General features: G+C 35.9%; 1 protein-coding gene across 1 annotated transcript in view; it reads right to left on the bottom strand.

Moving 5' to 3' along the window:
* Positions 1-2,350: 2,350 nt before the first annotated feature.
* The window catches only part of LOC138710444 (BRCA1-associated ATM activator 1), a 53,792-nt gene continuing 31,470 nt past the window's right edge, over positions 2,351-24,672 (bottom strand). The window contains exons 6-10 of the mRNA XM_069841343.1: positions 19,070-19,274; positions 12,079-12,251; positions 7,561-7,658; positions 6,803-7,064; positions 2,351-3,185 (exon numbers count right to left, since the gene is read on the bottom strand). Coding sequence (XP_069697444.1) covers positions 2,568-3,185; positions 6,803-7,064; positions 7,561-7,658; positions 12,079-12,251; positions 19,070-19,274 — 1,356 coding nt within the window. The 3' untranslated portion in view covers positions 2,351-2,567. The remainder of the gene's footprint in view (positions 3,186-6,802; positions 7,065-7,560; positions 7,659-12,078; positions 12,252-19,069; positions 19,275-24,672) is intronic.

The following is a 24,672-nucleotide window of genomic DNA, read 5'->3' as shown; positions in this document are numbered from 1 at the left end:
GAATATTTCTAAAAGATGGTTTCCTATCACTTGAGTGGGGGGGGGGGGGGGGGGAAAGACTAAAATGGAACAGTGTCACAAAATGCTCTCACTATGTTTCTGATGTTATGGCAGGTGATAGGTTGGGTTGGCTTGGCTTTACGAGGGCTGAACCCAGAATGAATCCGTACATTGAGGCACAGTTTGGCCCATTGCATGCCCGTACGCCCTTATATGCAATAAATATTCCAAGCCTGACAGGTGGCCTATGTGGCATTCGTGAATCCGAAGCTAACAGGTGGGCCATTCTGCCCCATTTTGCAGATGATAAGCTCCAGGGGCCCGAAGCCCCAAGCCCTTCCTCTATCAGCACTGGAAACCATACTAACCCCAAGATTTCACCCCAACCTATTTGTACTACTGCGGATGATGGATGAAATGAGGAGTGAAGAGGAGAGTGTTGGTGGAATGATAGAGAGGAACGGAAGTACCCCACAAAAAACCCTCTGCAACATCTGTTTTGTCCACCACAAATTCCATCACGACTTGGCTGGATGGAAGGCCAGCATGCTAGCACTGTAGTCACAGATGGGGCTGGCAGGTGCTAGAACTTGAATCTTCCAATTTTAAGCTGAGACTAAGCACCAGTTATTAGTAGCTTCTTCTCTGATGACAAACTTCCAATTAGGCCAAGAATGAATGAGTAAATATATTTAGAAAAGAAAATGGTGGCCATTTTCAGCTCAAAGAGTAACCATGTGAGCATGTTATACTTGTAAATCAATAGACTGTTATTACAAAATAATAAATTAAGGTGTATCTTTTCAGAATATGCAAAACTATCCAGAAAAATTAACCAAGGACTGATTGGGAAACATTATGTTGCATCAAGACAATCAATGCTTGTGTCCACATTGAGCATGTAACAATTACATTTATTGAAGGACTGCCATACAATCTACTTGGCACCGTATGACTCTTTTGTCTTTCCCAATGTAAAGATTCGACTCCATGATCATCAGTTTTCCAGTCCTGAAGAACTCTTCGAGGAGAAGTTAAGAGCATGGGTATTTTCTGAACTGGTTCAGGACGATGCAGTGATACACAGACTGTCAAGGGGCGTTCTCCAAAATGATGGGAGAGTTAAAACATTGCTGATAGTTATTCTGTGTTTCAAAACTATTCTAGTGACCCAAAACAACAGGATCATGTATTATTTACCACTTGAAGCATAGTCTCAAGTGAACAAATAAAAAATTAAGGGCACAGGTTAGACATTACTCTGTCACAATATAAAATCAAAGAAAAAAGATTATATAATACTTTTAAATTATGACCGTCAAGGAGGGCAGTATGAAACAGCATGTAATTTTAGTTCTGAAACCATAAACATCCCTTATTTTATGACGTATGTGTTGTTCCTACATGCAACACAAGACCCTGTTTAATAAGACTTGCAAAATACTGCTAGATGCAGTAATTATATCATTAATTCAATTGTGTGTCGAAGACTGCCACTTTGAGGATTGATTAATAAAAGCATTTACGAGAGATGAATTCAAGATCTGTTCAAATAGCAATTACAAAGTATGTGATGATTACATAATCTGTCAAGAGATCTGTTAATGAACTCAAGTCGAAACTTCCCCTCAAACTACGCACATTGCAGACAAATATAAAAAAATTTACTGCTCATACTAACTAAAAGATTACGAAACTGAAGCTTAAATAAAAGATTACCGAAAAAACTGAGTATCCCTAGGCAGTCTAGAACAGACAGTACTTATTTAGCTGACGTAGTGAGTTAAGTGCACATCCTTCTCTCACATGGCATGTGACACAATAGCAATTTACACAGGGTGGCAACTCAACTACACTCCCAAAGGATGCAACATAGCATCAAGTTTTCAAATCTTTACAGTTCTTATAAAAAAGGTAAAGGTATCCCCGTAACATGCCATGAAGGCACTTGGGGGGCATGGAAGTAGAGCCCCATGCTTTCCATAACCTTGGCACCACGCTCTGACCGCCTTTTACCCCCGGGAAAGACCCGGTACTCAATTTTATAGGAGGATGAGTGAACCTCGGGGCCGTTCTGAAAGTTTGGCAACGAGAAAAAATCCTGTCACCACCTGGGATCGAACCCTGGACCTTCCAGTCCATAGCCAGCTGCTCTACCAACTGAGCTACCCGGCCGCCTTACAGTTCATATAGGCAATTAATTTTTTTATATTTGTCTATCTGCTGTGCAGATCTGTGTGCAGTTTTGAATTACTAATAGCCACTATTTGCCATATTGGAAAATATGGTTCATAAGATTGTATACTGTAAAAGTGTTTACACTACTCTTATTACAATTCCCCCCATCTGTTAGTTTTTTTGACAATGAAACAACTAAATGAAAAAAAGGGGGGGGGGCAACTGGAGTTTCATATTTCAGAGACGAGAGATGATTCATCTGCAACTACAAGTAACCTCTACATATAAAAAGTAATCCCTTCAAATATTAAGGAACGTGACACAGCACTATTTTGATCCCAGCTCAACCTATAGACGAACAGATAACAACTTACTGCCGCAAATAGTACTTAATAACAATCCATTGCATTTGATTCTGTTCCAGCACGAGAGGAAAGGATGTCGTCTAATAATGAATGCAGATTATTGCTACAGTAATCCAACCACTGATTTTTTTGTGTAACCATCTCTCTAAGATCAAGCTTTGAAGTTACAGACAGGAACTCTTTTGCGCTAACATCAGCATGTGAATCAAGTTTAAAGTTCGTAGCAACACTGGTAATATCATTACCAACAGTGAGATAGTCGCGATATACGTCAGCCAGAAGATTTATATCAGTCTCATTAACAATGGCTTCAATGACTTTTTCCGAGTCATTTGTCAGTCTTGATTGTATTATGGTGGTCTCGCCTTCACCACTGTCCATGTTTGTCGTCTTCACCTGCTTCACTTTGTCTGAAGAGGCCAGCGAACTTTTTACCTCACAGCCATATGAATCATACACACCTTTGAAGTTCTTGTTAGTGGAAGGCTTCTCACAGTTACTGATGAGGTCAGGAAGTGGTTTTGGTGCTTCAGAATCTGACATGATGCCGTGCCTCACTAACACACTATTTAGTGTTGTGATTATATCAGCAGCTTTATACACTACTTGAAGATCGTGATCTTGGAGAGCAGATAACAGCACCTGGGAACATTTTTACACATTTCGAATTCCAATGATGTTATTTTCCATTTTCAGATCTTGTGAGGAAACAATACTTAAGATAATTCCAAAATTAATTTGAAACACAAGAAACTCTTCTATAAAAATAAGTGATTAATATGATTTGCTAGGAAGAGAAAAATATGTTTTGTAATAAGGGACGCATTTTCACATACATGTGCATACTTTATTTTACGATAATTATTGTAGAATGTATTTTTTAAAATAATTTCAATTAAAAACAATTATTAAAATATCTATAGTAATCTCAACAGGAATACAGACAACTAACACAATAAATTATAAGTCTGTTCAAGTTCTGGCATTCGCACACGACCTAGATATTATTGCTAGGTCACAGAAAGCACTAGAAGAGGCATTTCGACCCTCCCAAGTACTAACATTGTAACTCAATTTTTTATGGTTTTGAGTTGTCCTGATTAATATGGTCTTAAATTGTTTCTTTTTCTTCCAGTACTATCATTGTAACTCTAAACCTCCCCAATTGTATATAAAATCTTATCGTTACTCTACATATCTATATACACTAATTTACATGATCATTTTAAAACGTCATTTTCATCTCCTGAAAAATGTAAGAAAGTGAGTTACAATGTTAGTACTTGTGAGGGTCGATTTATCTCCCTGGAAATGGCAGCAAAGATAATGGGATTGAGAGTTAATGAGAGCAAGACTAAATACATGATCTCCAACAACAAAGGAAACATTATTAATAAATTTTAAAGGCATGTTGGGACCGATAAGTATGGTATCAATCAAATAGTGTAGGTTTATTACAGTCAAATTACTTATCAATAGTACACACGTTGAACCTTTATGTTATTACATTAAATGGTATTTAAAAGTTTTTGACAAACGTTTTCGCCATAACCATGGGATCTTCAGGTCATATTAAAGGAGAACACAATAACATATGATGAACACTTAAAATATTCAGGTTAACACAATCGTTGAAAAGTTAAAAAACTGATGTGGTAGGCAGTCTGAACATATGCCATTAAAAAATACATGTAGCATGAAGTTAACACCATGAAAAATATGGAATAGGCAAATAACACTGTACTAATTGATAAGTGACCATTAATAATAATAATAAGTACACGAATGCTGCAGAGGAGTATTACATAGCCACCCACTCTAATAATAATAATACCCATTTACTCAATGAACAATATCCTAATTTAAATAACCCGCTTTTCAAAATCGTACAGAAATAATTCCGGTTTATCCACTAGGTTTGCTATATCTCACTGTAAAGCTCAGTCGTGTTGCTGCATCAATGGACTCAGGTCAACCTCTCCTCAACCATTTTGTAAGTATCGTTAACCATGACTTCAAAATTTATATCCTCTTCTTAATTCTCTATTTAATAAATTTTCTTACATTACCCCATTATACTTTACAGGGCTTTAATTTCATACGCCCATAAAACAGCAGCATGAGTGACCTACATACTGTAGCATGTTTTCATCATTTTGGGAACTGCACCTGCCTATATTTGAAGATTGTTATGCCTTTATTCTACTTTTTGTACACTTATCAATTAGTACAGTGTTATTTGCCTATTCCATATTTTTCATGGCGTTAACTTCATGCTACATGTATTTTTTAATGGCATATGTTCAGACTGCCTACCACATCAGTTTTTTAACTTTTTAACGATTGTGTTAACCTGAATATTTAAGTGTTCATTATGTGTTACTATGTTCTCCTTTAATATGACCTGAAGATGCCATGGTTATGGCGAAAACGTTTGTCAAAAACTTTTAAATACCATTTCATGTAATAAAATAAAGGTTCAACGTGTAATTTGACTGTAATAAACCTACACTATTTGATTATTAATAAAGCATCAACTTATCTTACAATTGAAAATTATAAATTTGAATATGTAAAAAATTTTATATATCTTGGATCCATGATCAATAATGACGACACCAGTCTTGAAATTAAGAGAAGAATATATATAACAAATAAATGTTACTTTGGATTACTGAAATATATTAAATTGAAATTCTTAACCATCTCAACTAAAATAAGAATATATAAGACGTTTATTAGGCCAGTGTTGATGTATGCCTCGGAAACTTGGACTATGAACAAACAGGACACCAGAAGACTTAGTATCTTCGAGAGGAAAATTCTGTATCTTCGAGAGGAAAATTCTGAGAGCAATTTATGAACCCGTCAAAATAAATAATGAATGGAGAATTAGATATAATAAAGAAATATACGATCTGTTTAAGAAGCCAGATATTATAACAGTTATTAAAATTGGTCGAATTCAGTGGGCTGGACACCTGGTAAGAATGGACGATACTAGACCCGCTAAAAGAGCCTTTACATCCAATCCTGGAGGAAGCAGATCCAAATGAAGACCGAGGAGCAGATGGGAGGATAATGTATACGAGGATGCCAACTTTATTGGTGCACGAATGTTGACAGTCAAGCCCGGAAGTACAGACGGCTGCAATAAAATACTGAGGAAGGCTAGGACTCTCAATGGGTTGTTGATCCAATGATGATGATGATGATAGTAATCTCAAACCTTGAGTGACATTTATTAGGGCTATTTCGTGAATAAAATAAAAATGTAAATAACATATCACTAAAATTTGCTCACAAAATGTTAATAATTGTATATTTATGAATACTTAATCTATTCAGACATTGTGAAGTTGAAATAGATGAATAACAATTACTGTAATAAAGAAATTGGATGTTATTCAATAATGCCAATTGAGAAAAGAGAAATACAAGTTTAACAATGTTAATTACATATACTGCATTTTCTTTCTTGTTATTATAACAGAAATACATTTTCATTATCTGCTCAAATCATAATTTAATTTAAACATTTTATAATAACATTACAAAAAACCCGATAAATATATCAATTAAATGAACAACTGTTATGAAGGAGTGTAATTTTCTTTAGACATAATGGACATGGAATTAGAAGATGAGGATGTAGATGTGGAAATAGGATTGCACACTTTATTTACAATGGATTCATGCTCATTGATTTATGGGGAAATAGTTGTCGTCACTGACTAAACAAAAGAACGACCATGTGATAAATTGATAGCGATAAATTAAGCTGCAAAAATTATCGCGATGTAAGACTGTAATTGGTTGGAATTCAAAATTTCATTACACTTCATTGGCCGAAAATGGAATGACATTATATAAACGAAATAGTCAAGTTAATTACACTAGTCAAAAGACATTTTGTAACCTAAACAAATACATGTAATGTTACATAATTTTGATATTCTAAATTCGAATATATCAACAAAAAGTCTCTATGGGTACTGTCACTGCTGCGCACGCAAGTCAATCAATCATGTGATCCCTTCGCCCACAGGAGACACAGTCTCGGAATTTAATGACCACACCTCATACCAATAATATTTTTTGTATAAATTTCTTCCTTCAAGAATGAGCAACTGAAAACTTCAATTTCAGTCAATATTGAGGTATCATTGGTGCAATAACAAAAACACTAAAATGTTATTTAAATAAATTATTCATTGGAATTTATAAGAAAACATACTCATGATTTGACTTCTACATACCTGTAAACATTTGAAGCGTGCGAGCTCTTCCAACACTTTGTTCAATCGCAGTTTGATCTCTTTTTCTGTCAGCACTACAATTTTTCGATTTTCTTTAGAAAATGTAACAGATGGAAAAACTCCATCAATCATTCCCTGGTCAGACATCTGTCGTTCTATAACTTTTTCCCAGAAGTTAAGTGCATTTACTTTCACCTCCCAGTGCAGATCTGATACAGCCGCATATGCCATTGCCATGAACACATTGCCCAGTTCAGCCTTCCTGTATTCATACAAGTAACATTATTTTAAAACTCTTGTAAGAACGTAGCAGAACATTTCAAAGAATTCTCACACTATAATTAATCAAATATTTGATCAAATTACGCCTTACGAAGTTGCACTGATAGATTCTGCTGGACAATGAGTGACGAAAAACATACAGTGTTTGGTGATGAATAGCAAGCATTCCAGTACAAAATATTACAACAGTTATTATGAAATCTGTATGAATGGGTAAATTAATTCAGTGACGTGTACATAATTTCTAATGTTCCTACTTTAGGCCTACAATGCTTTCATAAACATTAATTCCACAGACCAAAATCGTACAGAAAATAACCACAGTTTATTTAACTTTAGAACAAAACTTTCTACAGATAGGAAACCCTTATTGCAGTAGACCATGATCAGAATTATTCATGGTACATATTGTAGAATTCAGATAAAATCATATTACAAATTTGTTAGAGTCATGTATTATTTTGCTATGAACTTACAGGAACTTGTGATGTTCATAAATTTCTTTTAGCAAAGCAGCTGCTTCACGACGAACTATTCCTTCACTTTCACTCTGAAGAATCACCATCATTTTACTCTGCAACAAAGTGAATATTTAAAACTCGATAAATTAACGCACTGAAAGCGTTCAGAAGTGAGATTTTAAGCATTGTCAACAGAGAAATATATCGTCCTTTAAGATGCAAATCCTCACATGACATAAAATTGCCAAATTCAGTTTTCAGCATGGCTGTGTTCTATTCGAGATCCATGATCTCATAAACCAATACTTCATTTTACTCATGCTACATGTATAAAATGAACACATAAGTGAATAATTTGCAGAAAAAAACTTAATGTTTTCTTGATTATGGTTTAAATGTCGTTTTGTATTCTAGCAGAACTAAGCTTTATCCTTATTTTGAGACTTGCTTACTTTTATTAATATACAGTATAACTCCGTTTATCAGTCACCCTATTAACCGATTGGCGGATTATCCGATTGTCTTTATGTCGCTTTTTTATATATGAAGTACTGTACATTATATTAGCACGTTGTTTTTTCTAGAGGGGTTATTACAAGACTTTACCCTTACACAGTATGGTCTACTGTTGGAGTTGTCGTACTGTACAAATTCTACGTAAAATGACTTCCATGCATTTAAAAAAATCGTGTTGTACTGAGTATTAAAAAGGTACAAATAGCCGAGTGGTTTGGAGAACGAGAAACTGTGGCTCAACTCAGAATACGAGATTGGAGTCTCAAGTATGTTCAATTTAATAAAAATCAGGATAAAGTGTACAAAGTATGTAAATCTACAACACGAGACCTCTACTATTCCTATCTTTCCACAGACAGCCATTACAAGGAGTTTCTTTAACCCTTAAAAACCTGTTGTTAATAACCAGACTTAAATCAGTGAACTTTTGATCCACTACCTAGCATGTTCAATACAAGATCATGGAGGAAATTATCAAAGTGTAAGCATTATTCACTAAATGTACGAAAATCTTGTATCGTACGGATTATCAGATTTTTTCGATTAACCGTTCAGTCCATCCTCTTCATTATCATGGATAATAGAGGTTCTACTGTAATTTATCCTTACAAATTCTCCTATGCCACTACAGTAGTAACGTTGGCAGCTTGTAGAATCATAATCATCATCTGACATTGGTGGGAACTGTGTCTAGATATCAGGGAATGAGACATCCCATTCATGTCGCCAATACATAGCAAATTTCGTAGTTAGTAAGCTACATCTAGACGAACCTGGCAAATCTCATCTTCTTGCTTGCAAACTACTATAGCAACTACTAGCACAATAGCAAGATTTGTAAATGATTCTCTGCTACTACTGTGACCATTTGAAATTGAGAATAATTGTTGTAAAGCGCTTGTATTGCTCAGAGATGCAGCTTCTTATATGTTAAAAGCAGCAAAGGCCCTCCAAGTATTTCATCCAAATCTTATACAAATAACTGACATAACCTGTTTAGCACATGGATTACACTGTACTGCTGAAGAAATATATGCACAGTCTCCAGTTGTTAATGATTTAATTGCAAGTGGAGAAAAAACTGTTTCCTAAAGTACCAGCTCTTGTCCAGTTCTACAAAGATTGCCTACTTGAGATTCCTCTGCCACCTGAACCTGTCCTATCTAGGTGGGTGCAGTTTCATTTTATAAGTAGAATTACAATCAAGTAAAAAAAAAAGTGGTTACAAAACTTGATGAGTAATAGTAATAGTAATAATAATAATAATAATAATAATAATAATAATAATAATAATAATAATAATAATAATATTAATAATAATAATAGTTTTATTTTCTCTGGCAGAGTTAAGGCCATCAGGCCTTCTCTTCCACTTAACCAGGATCAAATCACTTACAGAAAAATACATACCGGTATACAAATATTAACTTAAAAATAATAATAAACATAATAAAGTAAAAAAGAGAGATTGAATACATATACACAATCAGTATTAACTTTAAAATAATAATAATAAAAAATATATATATATATAATAAAAAAGAGACCGAATACATAATTACAAACAGGAAAATACATTCTAGTATAGAAGTATTAACTTAAAAAAAAAAAAAAAGAATTAATACATATGAATTTAATCTCACAACTAAAGGAATAGTAAAATTAGTATGATCAACACAGCACGTGTTACATTGAGACAATGATAATTACCTAGATATTAGTGTTAATGGAAAAATAAAGTAATGACTGTGTAAAATAATAACAATAATAATAATAATAATAATAATAATAATAATAATAATAATAATAATGATAATAATAAATAAAAGTTATACCTAAAAATTAATTCTGTGGATTTAAAATATTTCTAAACAATCTAATTTTAAACAACTGAGGACTAAGACTACCCCTGATTTCCAGCGGCAGCGAATTCCATGAGCAGGCCATGGCTACAGAGATGTCTGATGACGTGGTATTGGTAGCAACAGATTGTGCTGTGAATGTGTCTGTGAGTATGCATGTGTCTGTTAATCAAAAATGGTGTTTGAATGTGATACTGTTTATCAAGACGTTATTTTCATTCATGCACATTTTTCTATACTTCCAAAAGCCATTGACAGCTTAGAATCTTGCGGTGCACTTCTTCACTACTCACTTGAACTTGTTCAGAAAACAACTTGTTCACTGAATTCCATTCCAGGCAAATTTGGAGAGAAGATTAAATGCAAGTTAGAAAAGGTGTTGAATTCGAACACAAGACTAAAGAAGATTCAGTCAATTAGTCAGTACTTGAGTGGAATTTGGGTACATTTGCCAGATGAATATTCCGAACCTTTGGTGGCACCAGTGTATAAATATTGTCCAATTACCTCAGCTGATGTAGAAAGATCACTCTGAGCCCATAAATTCATTTTGACGGACAACAGACGTAGTTTGTCTCCAGAAAACATTGAAAGACTTCTAGTTGCCTTTTGTGATGCTACTTTCTCCAGCGAATGATACATGTAAATAGGTGAGTCTGAATAAGATGACCTGTTTCCTAAGTGCATATTATATTATTTTCGGTACATATTTGCATGCATATTTTAGGTGTTTTTAGTGCATAAAGAGCCAAGCCCTAATAATAACACAAGTGTAAATAAAACAAGTATAATAAATAAGACAAGTAAAACAAGTAATACTAGACAAACTGAGTATAATGAGTGGAACAAGTAAAGTGTTAAGATAAGTAACTGAAGTAATGCAAATCTGGCTTTCAGATATAGCTCCCTGTGAAGCAGACTTAAATAATTTCAAGGGAAAAATTGTTTTGGGGCTGGGTATCGATCCGGACATACATCACTGTAGGTACATTAACAGAAAGCCACAATTCAAGTCACACAGAATTTGTGTGCACTCAAAGTTGGGTTTCTGGCATCTTGTCAGCCCACTTAAGGTGTGTGGATATAAAGGGAAAAAATTGAGATGATGTCGGGTGTAGTTCCTGGGTAGCTCAGTCGATAGAGCGTTGGTGCACTAAGCCAAAGGTCCCAGAATCGATACCCGGCCCCGAAACAATTTTTACCTTGAAATTATTCAAACTGAAGTAAATCTATTTATTATGACATCCATATAGTGTTGTTGCGAGAATAAAATCCTGTTAAATCTGTATATGGTGATTACTGGAATATGAACACAATAGCAAAAGCATTACACAAGCTATTCAATGTTAAGTCATAGTATGACATAGTAAAATTAGTGTCAGAAGTGAAACATGTTAATTGGTGTTCAGTAGAAAAAGGGCAGAACACTTTCATCAGTCAATTATTTTACTTCTCAGTGTTTATGATTTTGATATGTGTGCATGAGTTAAACACAAACCTTACAAAAAAAAAAAAAAAAAACATATATATTAAAATAAAACTCATCTGTTATTTTGGAAGGTAACTAAATTTACTATAACAATTAAGTTCAGTCCTGAGGTAGATTCCAGGCTGTGTTTCTTCAAAAAGTAAATTAAATGTCTATTTACCACAAGCAGTAGTATAAAGTAAGGTAGTCCACACCTGTGGAGAAACGGTCAGCGCATCTGACTGCAAAACCAGGTGGCCCGGGTTCGAATCCCGGTTGGGGCAAGTTACCTGGTTGAGGTTTTTTCCGGGGTTTTCCCTCAACCCAATATGAGCAAATGCTGGGTAACTTTCGGTGCTGGACCCTGGACTCATTTCACTGGCATTATAACCTTCATATCATTCAGACGCTAAATAACCTAGATGTTGATACAGCGTCGTAAAATAACCCAATTAAAAAAAAAAATAAAGTAAGGTAAGAAAGCAGTGAATTAGAATCACTAAAGTAGAAGACGCAGTAGATCACAACCAATATCGCAAAGGAGGCTGAAACAGCAGTTGAACAAGATAGGGACGAGGACATTAAGTATAAGATTTGAAAATAATACAATCATCACCTGACACTCATCTCATGCCCTGAACAATTTTTAACTTTTTAAGACATTTTAAAAAATTTATAACATCTTACCGGTAGATCCTGTGATGCAAGACAGTCTGTCCAGAAACGCTGTACACGCACCATTGAACACAAACATTTAATGGCAGATGCTCTGACATAGCTCTCTGTGTCATCCATTGCCAGCACCAACACCAGAGGGCATAACTCATTCTCCAGCACATGCTCTTGGAATGCCGGAAACTCTGCCAAATAAATACAACATTATGTAACTACAGAGACAAATTTTTTAACTATTCAAGAACGTATAATTTTCTTAGTGACAGATTCCAAAGTGAGTACAGCAAAGATGTACTAGTTAATCATTTTTCTATACATCTTCGGAATATGTATTATATGTCCTGCTCGTGTTAAATTTTGCCATACTTGGTTAACTCTGAGTTCTGAAGAAGGCCAAACTGGCCGACAAGGTTTTCTTCACAAGAAATCTGATTAGTGATTCTAGTGCAGTTTTTCATACTGAATTCAGATATGTAGTCAGAATTTTTCCATCAGGCAAAGTTTTTTTTGTGACAGCTACTTTTTAAAATCGGATTTTAACGTTTTCTTTGACCTGTCATAGGAACCGTTACCTCATATGTAGCGATTTTATCCAAGCTGTATTTAAGGAAATGATTTGTAATATTATGCTGAAGCACCATAAAACAATCCTGTGCAGGTTCATTCATGTTTGGACATGCTCAGACCTGTTCATCTGGCATTGTGATGTGTCAGTATCGAGCTGGCCGTGAGTTTGTTCAGTAGTGAAATAGTTCCTTCCTTTCTTTTCAGAAGTGTATTGTGTATGTAGTGTTTTAGTGCTTAGTGTTGTTCATCATGCCAAGAAAGTGTGTAAATCATGTAGACAGTTTCTGCTATATTTGTGGTGAGCTGACCAAGTCTCAGAGGCGACATTTGACCCCACTTGTAAAGAAGTGTTATCAACTTTGCTTTGGCTGTCAGGCTGGTGATTTTGATAAGAGCTGGACCACAAATACATGCTGTGTTTCGTGTGTTAGATTGCTGACTGGATGAAAAAAGGGTACACATCGTATGCCATTTGCAATTCCTATGATTTGGAGGGAACCGAAGGATCATTTAAGTGATTGTTATTTCTGTTTGACAAATATTACAGGAATCACATCTAAAACAAAACATATAGTTAAGTATCCTAATTTGAAATCTGCAATAAGACCTGTCTTACACAATGAACAGTTCCCTGTACCAGTATATGCCGATACGACCTTAGGTAATAACTCTGATTCTGACCTAACTGAAACTGAAAATGCTTCAGATGAAAATAAAAATGATCCTACATTTAAAGCCAATACCTATTTATCAGAACCATACTTTCCCAATCAGAAAGACTTAATGACCTGATTCGGGATTTAAATCTGTCTAAACAGCAAGCTGAAGGTTTAGCTTCCAAACTCAAAGGGTGGAATCTACTCCAAAAAGACGTAAGAATATGTAGTTATCATGGCCACCATAGTGATTTCAAGGACTGCTTCTCTGAAGAAAATGGTATTGTGTTCTGTAATGATATTTGTTCAGTTATGGAAACTCTTGGGCTTCAACACCGGTCAGATGAGTGGCGACTATTCATAGATTCGTCTAAAGTTAGTTTGAAGGCTGTGCTGCTACATACTGGCAATGAACTTCCATCAATACCTGTAGAGAAAATACAATATGGAAAATATGAATGGTATATCTGTGGTGATTTAAAGGTCATTGCTTTATTGCTTGGTTTGCAACTTGGGTTCACCAAATTTTGCTGTTTTTTATGCCTCTGGGACAGCAGAGATAAGAAGTCTCACTATGTTACAAAATCATGGCCTAAACGTGAATCTCATATCCCTGGCCAGAAAAATGTGTCATATGTCCCTTTAGTGAATCCTGAAAAAATATTGTTACCTCCATTGCATATTAAGTTATGAGTAATGAAAAATTTTGTCAAAGCTATGGATAAACAGTCTGATGGATTCTTGTACTTGAAATCGAAATTCCCCAAAGTCAGTGATGCTAAACTGAAAGAAGGAATTTTTATAGGACCACAAATCCGGTCATTAATGGGTGATGATCATTTCGAAGGACTGTTAAATCCACTAGAGAAAGCAGCCTGGCAGTCTTTCAAAAGTTTATGTTTCAACTTTCTTGGAAACCATAAAGCAGAAAACTATCGTGACATAGTGACATCTTCTGCATTCTTATAAAGCTATGGGATGCAACATGTCTTTAAAAATTCACTTCTTGGACTCTCACTTCGACTTCTTCCCCGAAAATCTTGGAGCTGTCAGCAATGAGCACGGTGAGCGTTTTCATCAGCAAATTTCTACTATGGAAAAGAAGTACCAAGGCAAGTGAAGTTCCAATATGCTGGCTGACTACTGTTGGACCAAGAAGAGAGACGTTCCAGATGCAAAATACGCCCGAAAATCACTATCTACCACTTGCTAGATAAGTCAGAATGAGTAGTTATAATGTTGAGTTAGATAGCTAGTTACAGATTTTTTTAGAATATTATAAAAATTCAAATGAATATCACAAAAAACTCCTGCCCGATGGGGAAAAACTGAAATTATATTTGAATTCAGCACGAAATATTCTTCTAGAAAATGTTATTTTACTTCTTGTGAAAGAAAAAAAGTTCATTTTTGTCGACTAGTGCAACAGGCCGAAACATGTTAACCAGGTACGGCAAAATTTAACACGAGCAAGACATATAATACATATTCCGTAATAATTTTTTTTGCGATCACAAGATTTATAAATGGTAAAACTTATACTTCCTCATTATAAATTTTACAGAGTAACTATTTACGAGGCTCTGAGGACAGAAAGGACGGATGATGATTGATGAATCGAAGGATGGATAGATGATGATGATGATGATGATGATGATTAGAGAGCGGATGTTGATGAAAAGTCATCTTCTTATTTTTCACATTAGGACGATGCCTATTAATATAGAAATCCTTTCTATGTTAATATCAACGTAAAAGAGTAATTTCTTATATTGCATTTTTTGACGTTTTTGAACTAATAGGTCATTTTTATATTTTTTCCGCATTTTTGGTCATTTTTAATATTTTGAAAAACTTTTAGATCATTTGGAATGCATTTTACTTTCTTCTTTACAGATAGGTCTGTTAAATCATTTTCTAAGCAAATAGGCAGTAGTAATTACCTACTGAATAAGTGAATAACATTGAAGTATGAGTTTTATAGTTTGGAACAGACTCTAAAGTCCATCCCTCATTCCAATGAAGGCTTCATTTCACACAACGGAAGTAATATAAAATACTTGGCAGAGCTTAGTTTAAGTGAGGACTTTGACTGCTACTGTTCTTTTGTCGATACGAGAGTGTCTTTAGAATTTATGTTTGGAAGGGAGAAAACTTTCACCATGCCCTGGACAGGACGTTGTGTCCTCAACATGGTTCGGAAGGGATGTCTACTGTAATAGACAGTATTTTTAATACAAAGATTGCAAGAATGCACACTGCACTCATGTCATTCACATTCCCTCACCTGGAAGATCTGGTAACAAAAGTGAAGTGCGAAAGGAGAAGATGGAGAATGAAGGCACTGACATGGATCACCCCTGATTGAAACACATTGTAAAACCTCATTAAAATCTATAGTTTTCCCTTAAACCCTCCATTTTGTTGCATGTTCTTCTCTTTTATCTTCGCCAAATTCCAGGAAGTTGCCTCCTCTCTCCGAGATTTGCAGGGCAGTCATTGCAACAAGGTGACTAATTTTTAAGAAGTTGTGGTGCGAGTACGCTGAGTAATATTTAAATGTAATTTTCTTTTAATTTTACGTCATTTTTCCATTGGTTTAAGGGCATTTTAATAATCATTTTTAAGTAGATTTTTAGGCCATCAACATCCGCTCCCTAATGATGATGATGATGATGATGATGATGAACTACTTGTTGCTTGTTTTATAAAAATTTATGTCGAATTGTACATACGAGGCGTGTTCTTAAAGTAAATTCCGTTTTCAATTACAGCCGTCGCATCGCTACAATCGTTATTTTGCGCATGCGTTTTTTCTTCTTCAGTCCTCAGGCAAGCTGTGCATGCAGTTTCAGAGCTTCAGTCCGTGTGTGTGGTTAGTTGTGATCAGTTGAAATGTTTAAAGTGATCGAGCACACCATAGGAAATTCGCATTTTTTCGCACTTTTAATTCCACTAGAAAATCATGCTAAATCACTTTACAGATGAAGAAAAATACTTTTTACCCCAATTTAAAAATTCGCGGATTTCACAAATGCGAAATTTTCAGGTCCCTACAAATCGTCATGTAAGAAACCACAGCCAGAACGAGTTCCATAGCCAAGTGGATAAGGTGCTAGATCGATGTAGTATAATGAGGAAGAGAGCTATTTGGCTTGATTACTGAAATAACTTAAGACAACATAATAAATAATGTTACTGTTGGTGGACTGCGATGTATATCGCTAATATGTTTTCGCGGGATATCAGCCGAGTTAAGATTTTGGAATGCTCCAAGCTTTCGACTGCTATCTCTGCAGCCATCTTCAGGGAAGTGATGTCCGAACAGAAAGTCGAAAGGTTATATAGATGTGGCTGTCTCGGGTGAAACGGAATTGGTTGGCGGATCGGCCAATCCGGGGCCGGGAATTGTCATCGCTCGTAAGCTCCGCCCCTCCCGGGATTACTGCGTGAAGTTTGGCGGGCGGCGAGCCCTGTCCCGCCGGTTGGAATCGGTTGCCGTCCTCGGTCCGTGATCTTCATGACCTTGATTGTAAGAGGGCCTGAGTTGGTCTAAGGCCGGTGTCCATGCCTGACTGAGCTGGAGTCCACTGTCTCTGTTAAAGTTGTTTTTCTCCAGCTTGATCTCTATGGCCTCCTTGATTGTACGATCCCAGTAGTGGCTTGATTTGTTAATGACCTTGGTGTGGTCAAACAGTATTTTATGCTCCTTTTCTATGCTGTGTTGCGCCACTGCAGATTTTTCCGGGTAATACAGCCTCAGGTTCCTCTTATGTTCTTTGATTCTGTCTTCTATTGTGCGGCCAGTCTGCCCTATGTATACTTCGCCACACTCGCATGGACTCAGGCTTAAGGACTCCAGGGATTTACAAGATTCCATGCGAGTGTGGCGAAGTATACATAGGGCAGACTGGCCGCACAATAGAAGACAGAATCAAAGAACATAAGAGGAACCTGAGGCTGTATTACCCGGAAAAATCTGCAGTGGCGCAACACAGCATAGAAAAGGAGCATAAAATACTGTTTGACCACACCAAGGTCATTAACAAATCAAGCCACTACTGGGATCGTACAATCAAGGAGGCCATAGAGATCAAGCTGGAGAAAAACAACTTTAACAGAGACAGTGGACTCCAGCTCAGTCAGGCATGGACACCGGCCTTAGACCAACTCAGGCCCTCTTACAATCAAGGTCATGAAGATCACGGACCGAGGACGGCAACCGATTCCAACCGGCGGGACAGGGCTCGCCGCCCGCCAAACTTCACGCAGTAATCCCGGGAGGGGCGGAGCTTACGAGCGATGACAATTCCCGGCCCCGGATTGGCCGATCCGCCAACCAATTCCGTTTCACCCGAGACAGCCACATCTATATAACCTTTCGACTTTCTGTTCGGACATCACTTCCCTGAAGATGGCTGCAGAGATAGCAGTCGAAAGCTTGGAGCATTCCAAAATCTTAACTCGGCTGATATCCCGCGAAAACATATTAGCGAACCAACGCCGAGAAAGCCTCAAATCATACATGCGATGTATATGTTTACTTTTATTTCATTATGGAAAGAAACAAGCAGAAAATCATTATCTCTAATTTTACTCTGTATATGCATAAAGATAAAGTCCTTCTGGAAAGATATATTTAAAATCTCTGGCACAGACTATTCGTTAATTACTGAAACGCCCATATGACCAATCATTATTTTTAAGGCGTTTGGGCAAGGGTTCGATTCCTGCTTAGGCTGATTACCTGATTGGGTTTTTTTCGAGGTTTCCCCAACCATAAAGCGAATGTCAGGTAATCTATGACAAAACCTTGATCTACCTCGCCAAATATCATCTTGCTATCACCAATCCCATTGACAATAAATAACCAAGTAATTGATACAGGATTATTAATTAAACAACTAAAAAAAGTGTATTTTTAAGATATATTTTTGGACAGCATCAGAACAGTCATTTGTACAAAAAACACGTACACAAAGAAATTATACTCATCTATCTATTTGTAGGTTATGCAGGTTATCCATTTTCAGCAAATGAAGTTTTCTGGTGTCCACAGAAAGGTATTCATTCAACAATGAATGCTAAACCTATTTTTAGATTGTAGCACATGTTATTTAAATGAAATTTAAACTAGCACATTTCATTGGTAATCAAAGTAACCATACGAAAAGTGAAGATTGGTATGCCTCTACCCAAATACCTCTGAAAGGATATCAACCATATTTCGCGGGTGCTCGTGTAAAGGGGGTTAAGTCAAATTGCAAGGTTTGTAAACTTCTCTCCTTTGGTAATGAACAAAACCCTTTTGTCACAAAATATGGAGCACTGTAACTGCATCATATATGGAAGAATGACTTAACCCCTTTAACACAAGAGGAAAGTAATTGTGGATAGTTCAAATCTATACTTATTCCAATTTAGCCAAATCAACTTAACCCCCTTTACACGAGCACCCGCGATTTGCATTTGGCTTATAAGGTGTAGAAAAAATCCGAAAGCTAAAATTTGAAAATAAATTAACGTCCAATAGACAGGGTTTTGAGTGAATATTTTTTTTACCCAAATACATTGATTTCATGGAAGCTCAAGAAAATCAGTGTCCGGAATACTGTGGACTTCTTCTGTGAATTAAAGTCAATAATACTGAAGATCAGTTTAAACTTACACTTGGCACAAAAATATTGTATAGCAATTTTTATGCAAATATAACACTTTTAAATCCAGCAATATTTCAAGAACTGTTTAATTATTTGAGAATATTTACTATTGCAACTTACTTATCTCTGCAATGGTTGTGACAACCTGCAATACCTCCAGGGCACTATCTCGCACATCCCAGTTCATGTCATGAAGACGTTTCTGCAATATAGGACCTAGCTGATCGATACTGGAATCTTTCAGAGTATTCATCAGCAAAGCCAGATTTGGAGGCATGAAGTTCTGGATAGCTGCTTGCATCAACTGTAGTCCTTGAACAGCAAGCTGCAAAGCACACAAAGGATAACATTCTGATTACCTGTATCAAAATCTTTGTCATACCCATACCCATCATATCTTTGTAGTCAACATCATCATTGGCTCCCTATCATTGCTGCCTCTTCACCACTAATCTCAAGTCATAGTCGTCATCGTTGTCCTCTTCAACATCAAAACGTTTAGAATAGAGCTTTAGCTTATGTCAGAACCAGTTACATTATATTTTGTTCAGATACACCCATCTTTCAGAATCTACGAAAGAGAAAATTGAGAAATTTTATCTGATAGATTCTTAAGAGATATTTTTTCCATCTCTTTCAGCAACTACTTTGAGTCTCGATGATATTAACTTATGGAATTGGTTAAAACTAGAGCAACCTTTCAATGATCTAGGGCAGTCATGCCAATTGATGCCCATAGGAGCAAGTGCGCGCTTTAGAGCTCAGGAGGGCCTGAGCGCTTTACAGCAGAAAGGAAAGAGACAGACGAAAGAGGTAGTATATGCCGCTTGATCGAGCTATAATATATACAGGGATGGCCAGCACTGATTCAATAGATGAAGGGAAGAGAACTTATTAAAACTGTATCCATGTTAATTTTTAGATTTGTCTGAGAAGTATAAGTGCATTATAAGAATGTAAGTTTTAATTTTAATGCTTATTTTTCACAAGTTTGTTTTTTTTTTTTATTCGAAAGAAATACTTTCTCAACTTTTTTATAGAAAAATAAAATTTTCAGATATGGGCCTATTTATTTAGTAGCCTTACAGGTACTGAAAGAATATTTTCGTAAATATAATATACCGTAAATACATATTACTGAAGATAGTGCATTGAAAATTTTCAAAATATTCGCATGGAAAGTGTTTGTAAGGAAATGAATTAACAAAGCAACTACTGTTACATCATAAACAGAAGATATGTGCTCAAGTGTTGCAAAAATGTCAGCTCTATAGCTTGGGCAGATTTCGAGAAAATAATTTAATATTCTGATGATAGGAAGTTGCGCACAAATATCACCATAAAAGCGTAATGCGATAAGAGTTTTGTTATGGAATATTAGTTGCACTTAAAACATATACAGCACCTAGGTAACTTTGGTTTGTACTGTAATACTGTTTTGATTAGTTTATTGATTAATTTTATAAGGTTAAAGATACCATCAATATCAATTCCAACTTATCATGTCATATTCAGCTCTTTTTTTTTGGGATATCACTTTCTTTATGAATGATGTGTTTCACCCATTTAGTACAGTATAGTTGTACTACTATGGAATTTAAGTGAATATTCCTTCTTAACTCTTTATTATGTTATTACCATTTAAAACACAACTGCAATATTAAGAAATTGGTGTCATTACTTTTGTTTTACAGACAATATAGATAATATCAAACAGAAAGAAGCTATATAAAAATTACGACATAAAATTTCACGTTCCGTTTGAAGTTTGTGCACCACTGTTTTCTTGATCCAACAGGCTGCTTATTCATATTCACAACCCTTCCTCTTTCCATACTTAGCGCTTGATGCCTGCACATGACGTCAAGGTCAGAAAAATGCGCTGCTTTGACATCACTGATCTAGGGACACAGCATTCCTTGTACCATTGGCAAAAGAATTATTTTGGATTAGGAGCAACATACTATAACAATGTTGAGAAATCTTTCTTACTCCTTGGAAAATATATTTAAATAGTCTTTATTTGATAAATGTCTACAATGACACTGATACACTGTTCTTTGGACGATTCTGCACTTCAAAATTTAGTGTTATTCCAGTCCATTCAGAAAATTAATATGCAATTGAAGATTAAGCCGCCACTGCCACCACCAATAACAATACAGATATAAAACTATTTCATATTTTATAATGCCACTCTGTCCTTCTCGCCTTAATAGCAAAGATGTCATGACACAATCAAAGAATGCTTCTTTCGACATCAGTTTAAGAATAAGTAAGACAATCTTTCTTGACTTTGATTATTCTTTAAGAAATTTTTTATTTTCGTAACAGCCGAAAATGAACTGTCTATTGAGGAACTGGTCAGCAGTACTGTCCATGTCCATTTATATAGTTTTTGTAAGTTTCAGAAAATTACTTACAATGTCACAGAATTCAGAATATGAATACAGCCAGTAATTCACTTCTAAAACGTGCAAAATCAAAGCACAATGTCTACTTTAGAGTTAAATAGCCTATATCTTTGTTGGGAAACATTCAACTTAGTAATTAGTTTTGGATCAAGCAGATTTAAAAATTCTAGTTTGGTCATGCCCCTAAATCAGTCAGAAATGTTCGTAATCAGAATGTCAACAAACTTAAGAAACATAGTCGACTCTTGCTAATCTGGCTATTCCTTGTACAGAGGGGTGTCAGATTAGCAGGACTGCCATATTACTGAGTGTGCATAAAATATTGTTTATATCTCCATTAAATTTAATATTATAAACTGTGCCAACCACTGCACTTGCACTTCTAAATCGAAAATATAACATTCCAAACGTGGCCAACATGGCGTGCCTCACAACTCATAACATCACAAGGATGAGTAACCCCACCTCTTCAGGCCACTATGGACCATCCATCAAAATATTGGAAAACAAGAAGGGGGGGGGGGGACACACATGCGCGCGCACGCACGCACGCACGCACGCACGCACACACACACACACACACACACACTTATTCATAGCAACTGCAGTAATAATAATTAATATAAGTTCAGATTAACATATTGTGGCAACCGTGCTGGAAAGTTCTCACTGCCTCGGGAGTCAAGCGCACGTCTGGCAGGAGGGAGGGAGCGCGGGAAGGCAAGCGCGAGAGGAGAGGAGAGGAGAGGAGAGGAGAGGAGAGGAGAGGAGAGGAGAGGAGAGGAGAGGAGAGGAGAGGAGAGGAGAGGAGAGGAGAGGAGAGGAGAGGAGAGGGAAAGCTGCGAGATGCTGGCTGCTGTGCGGGGTGAGAAGGGAAGGAGGCCGACTGCGGCGGAAGTGGAGAAACGTCTCGAGCCGATTTTTGGGGAAACTTCGGGACACAGTACATTCGAGAATGTGTGACTTAATAAATAAAAGCGAGCAGCCTTAGAGTCTGTCAAGCCAGTTTAGTTTGAACAGCCAGTTAGTTTGTGAATCAGCAGCATCCGCACGGAAGCAATGCGTCCGGGAGTCTTGGGTTCAAAGTGCACCGTGAACTTGAGTGAGTGAGCTAGAAGAACTAGCCAAGAACTGAGAACTGACAGTTTTGTTGTACATCAGGGATGAGACGATATTAGCTCCCAATCATGGTAGAAGAGCTCGACCTTGATCACGAGCACATAGCGCACCCACTACGTAGTATCGTGACATAGACAACAGGGATGTACATGCACATGCAGCGAATAAAGGCAGCAATTATTACAATAACTTGCGTTACTAAATTTCTGGCTATGTAATAGGGCTAGTTACTAAGTTATTTAATATACATGTACATATATAAACAAATCACAAAGGGAAGGGTTTTTTAGGAACAAAAAGAGAAATAGGAAAAGTTAATTGTATGTAAAACATTTTATTGTTAAAAGCAATTATTTATTACGTAAATACTTCACTTCATTGGCTAGGAGAAACTAATAGGGTCTACCTGCTCGACGTGTGTGATCTCTAAGTACTTTTGAGTATTTGTTGAAAAAATAATAATGGCAATATTGATTGAAATAGAGTATATTGATTGTGTGATTGTGAAAATGTAGTCCTTACTCTCCAGTCGTGATTATGTAATGAGTTTTCTTAGAGTGATTTGTGAGATGCATGTAACACGAAAAAACAAATTGATTAAATTAAGATATTGAGAGCCATCGTAATTTTTGGGATCAATCATTTAAGGGGATATGTACGACTTTCAAAACTTCCACAATTTCGGCCAAAATTTGTGAAATTTAAACTATATAAACAGATCTATAATAATATCATCTGTACAAAATTTGGTGCAATTAGCTCTAATAGTTTAGAAACTATATTTTTAAGTATATTTCATATTGTCGTTACTAAAAAAGCTCCTTGCATCAAAGTTTTCAAAATGTTTAGTTCATATTTGCTAAAAATCCTGAAAATAGTTATTGGAATAAAAGTGAATTAGCATTTTGAGCTTAGTAATAGTATAAGTTAAAGTGCAATCAAAGATAAAATATTATTTCTAAATTAAAGAAACACGTAGTCTAATAAAAGTAAATATCCAGAAACAAGCAACAAATAAAACATCAACAATACATTTAAAATAAAGAAATAAAAGGAATCTAGATACAATCTACTGACCCAAATGTAAATTAATTTACCTTCGATGTCAATTCCGAAATGAATTTATTTTCTCTCTTCTCCTGAATAATGCCTATATTTTTTTCATGTTGCGTCTCATAATGCTGTTTTATGTTGCTTTTTTTTTTCAAATGATATTTTTTTTTGCACAACAAACACTGGACTTCATCACCATGTTCGAAGCATAAATATTGTATCTTCCACTCTTCCTTGAAAGCTTTAAGCGCTTCCGTTCCGTCATGATGCGCTGTGTTCTAAGATCTATACATCCTTTAGTAATGTTTACAGGTAAAAGAGCTCCGCGCACGCGCAGCGGGCATAAAATAGCTCTCGCTCGCAATTATTAGCCACCATCACAAGACTGTTGTACATAGTACTTTGTGAACATTACTTGAGACTTGGAGTACATTGTTGTTCCTCTCAATAATCCACGTAAACTGTCACTGTCGTCTGTGGAGTGCAATAACGAATACTGTGTTGCTATGTTGAGTGGAATACCCATTGTTGACGGGTATGTTATTAAAGTTTAGAAGTAAAAACCACATTGTTGTTTGAATTAAAAGTTACAATATATTCATAATTTTATTTACGAGGTTTAATCCCTATGCTGCAGCCCTGACCTATTTCTAGTTGAACTAAAATGTTCTATTTTGTGACACACAAATAACTGAAATGTGTTATGGCTACATACACAGTTGTAAGTCTATACATAACCCCGTTGGCTCGTAGCAGCTGTTCGAGTAGCAGGAGGTGCTGCATCAGTGGAGAAATTGAGCCTGTGCAGCAAAGAAGGGAATGTCTCCATCTCAAATTCACCAAGATATGACAGGTGTGTGTGCGTGTATACTTTACTTGCATAATTCGGGTTCTACATATTACAGAAAGATAGCAGAAATGTGATCCATTTTCACCTCGATGGGCCACACTATACACAATGTAAAAAATTTAAATTATGGTATATTACTCCATTATTTCCTGGCTTAGTTGCCCCATGAGTGATGCCTTATTGGTGTCACTTATGAGGTCCAAACCTGTCTTCGGACAGTTGACTAAACAACAAACTATAATAAATATGAGATTGAACTAAAGACAGAATCTCTTCATATTAACAAC

Source organism: Periplaneta americana, chromosome 12, assembly GCF_040183065.1.
Source record: "Periplaneta americana isolate PAMFEO1 chromosome 12, P.americana_PAMFEO1_priV1, whole genome shotgun sequence".
In the NCBI taxonomy this organism is placed as follows: domain Eukaryota; kingdom Metazoa; phylum Arthropoda; class Insecta; order Blattodea; family Blattidae; genus Periplaneta; species Periplaneta americana.
The sequence above is the reverse complement of the archived record's forward strand: the minus strand, read 5'-3'. Positions and strand labels throughout refer to the sequence as shown.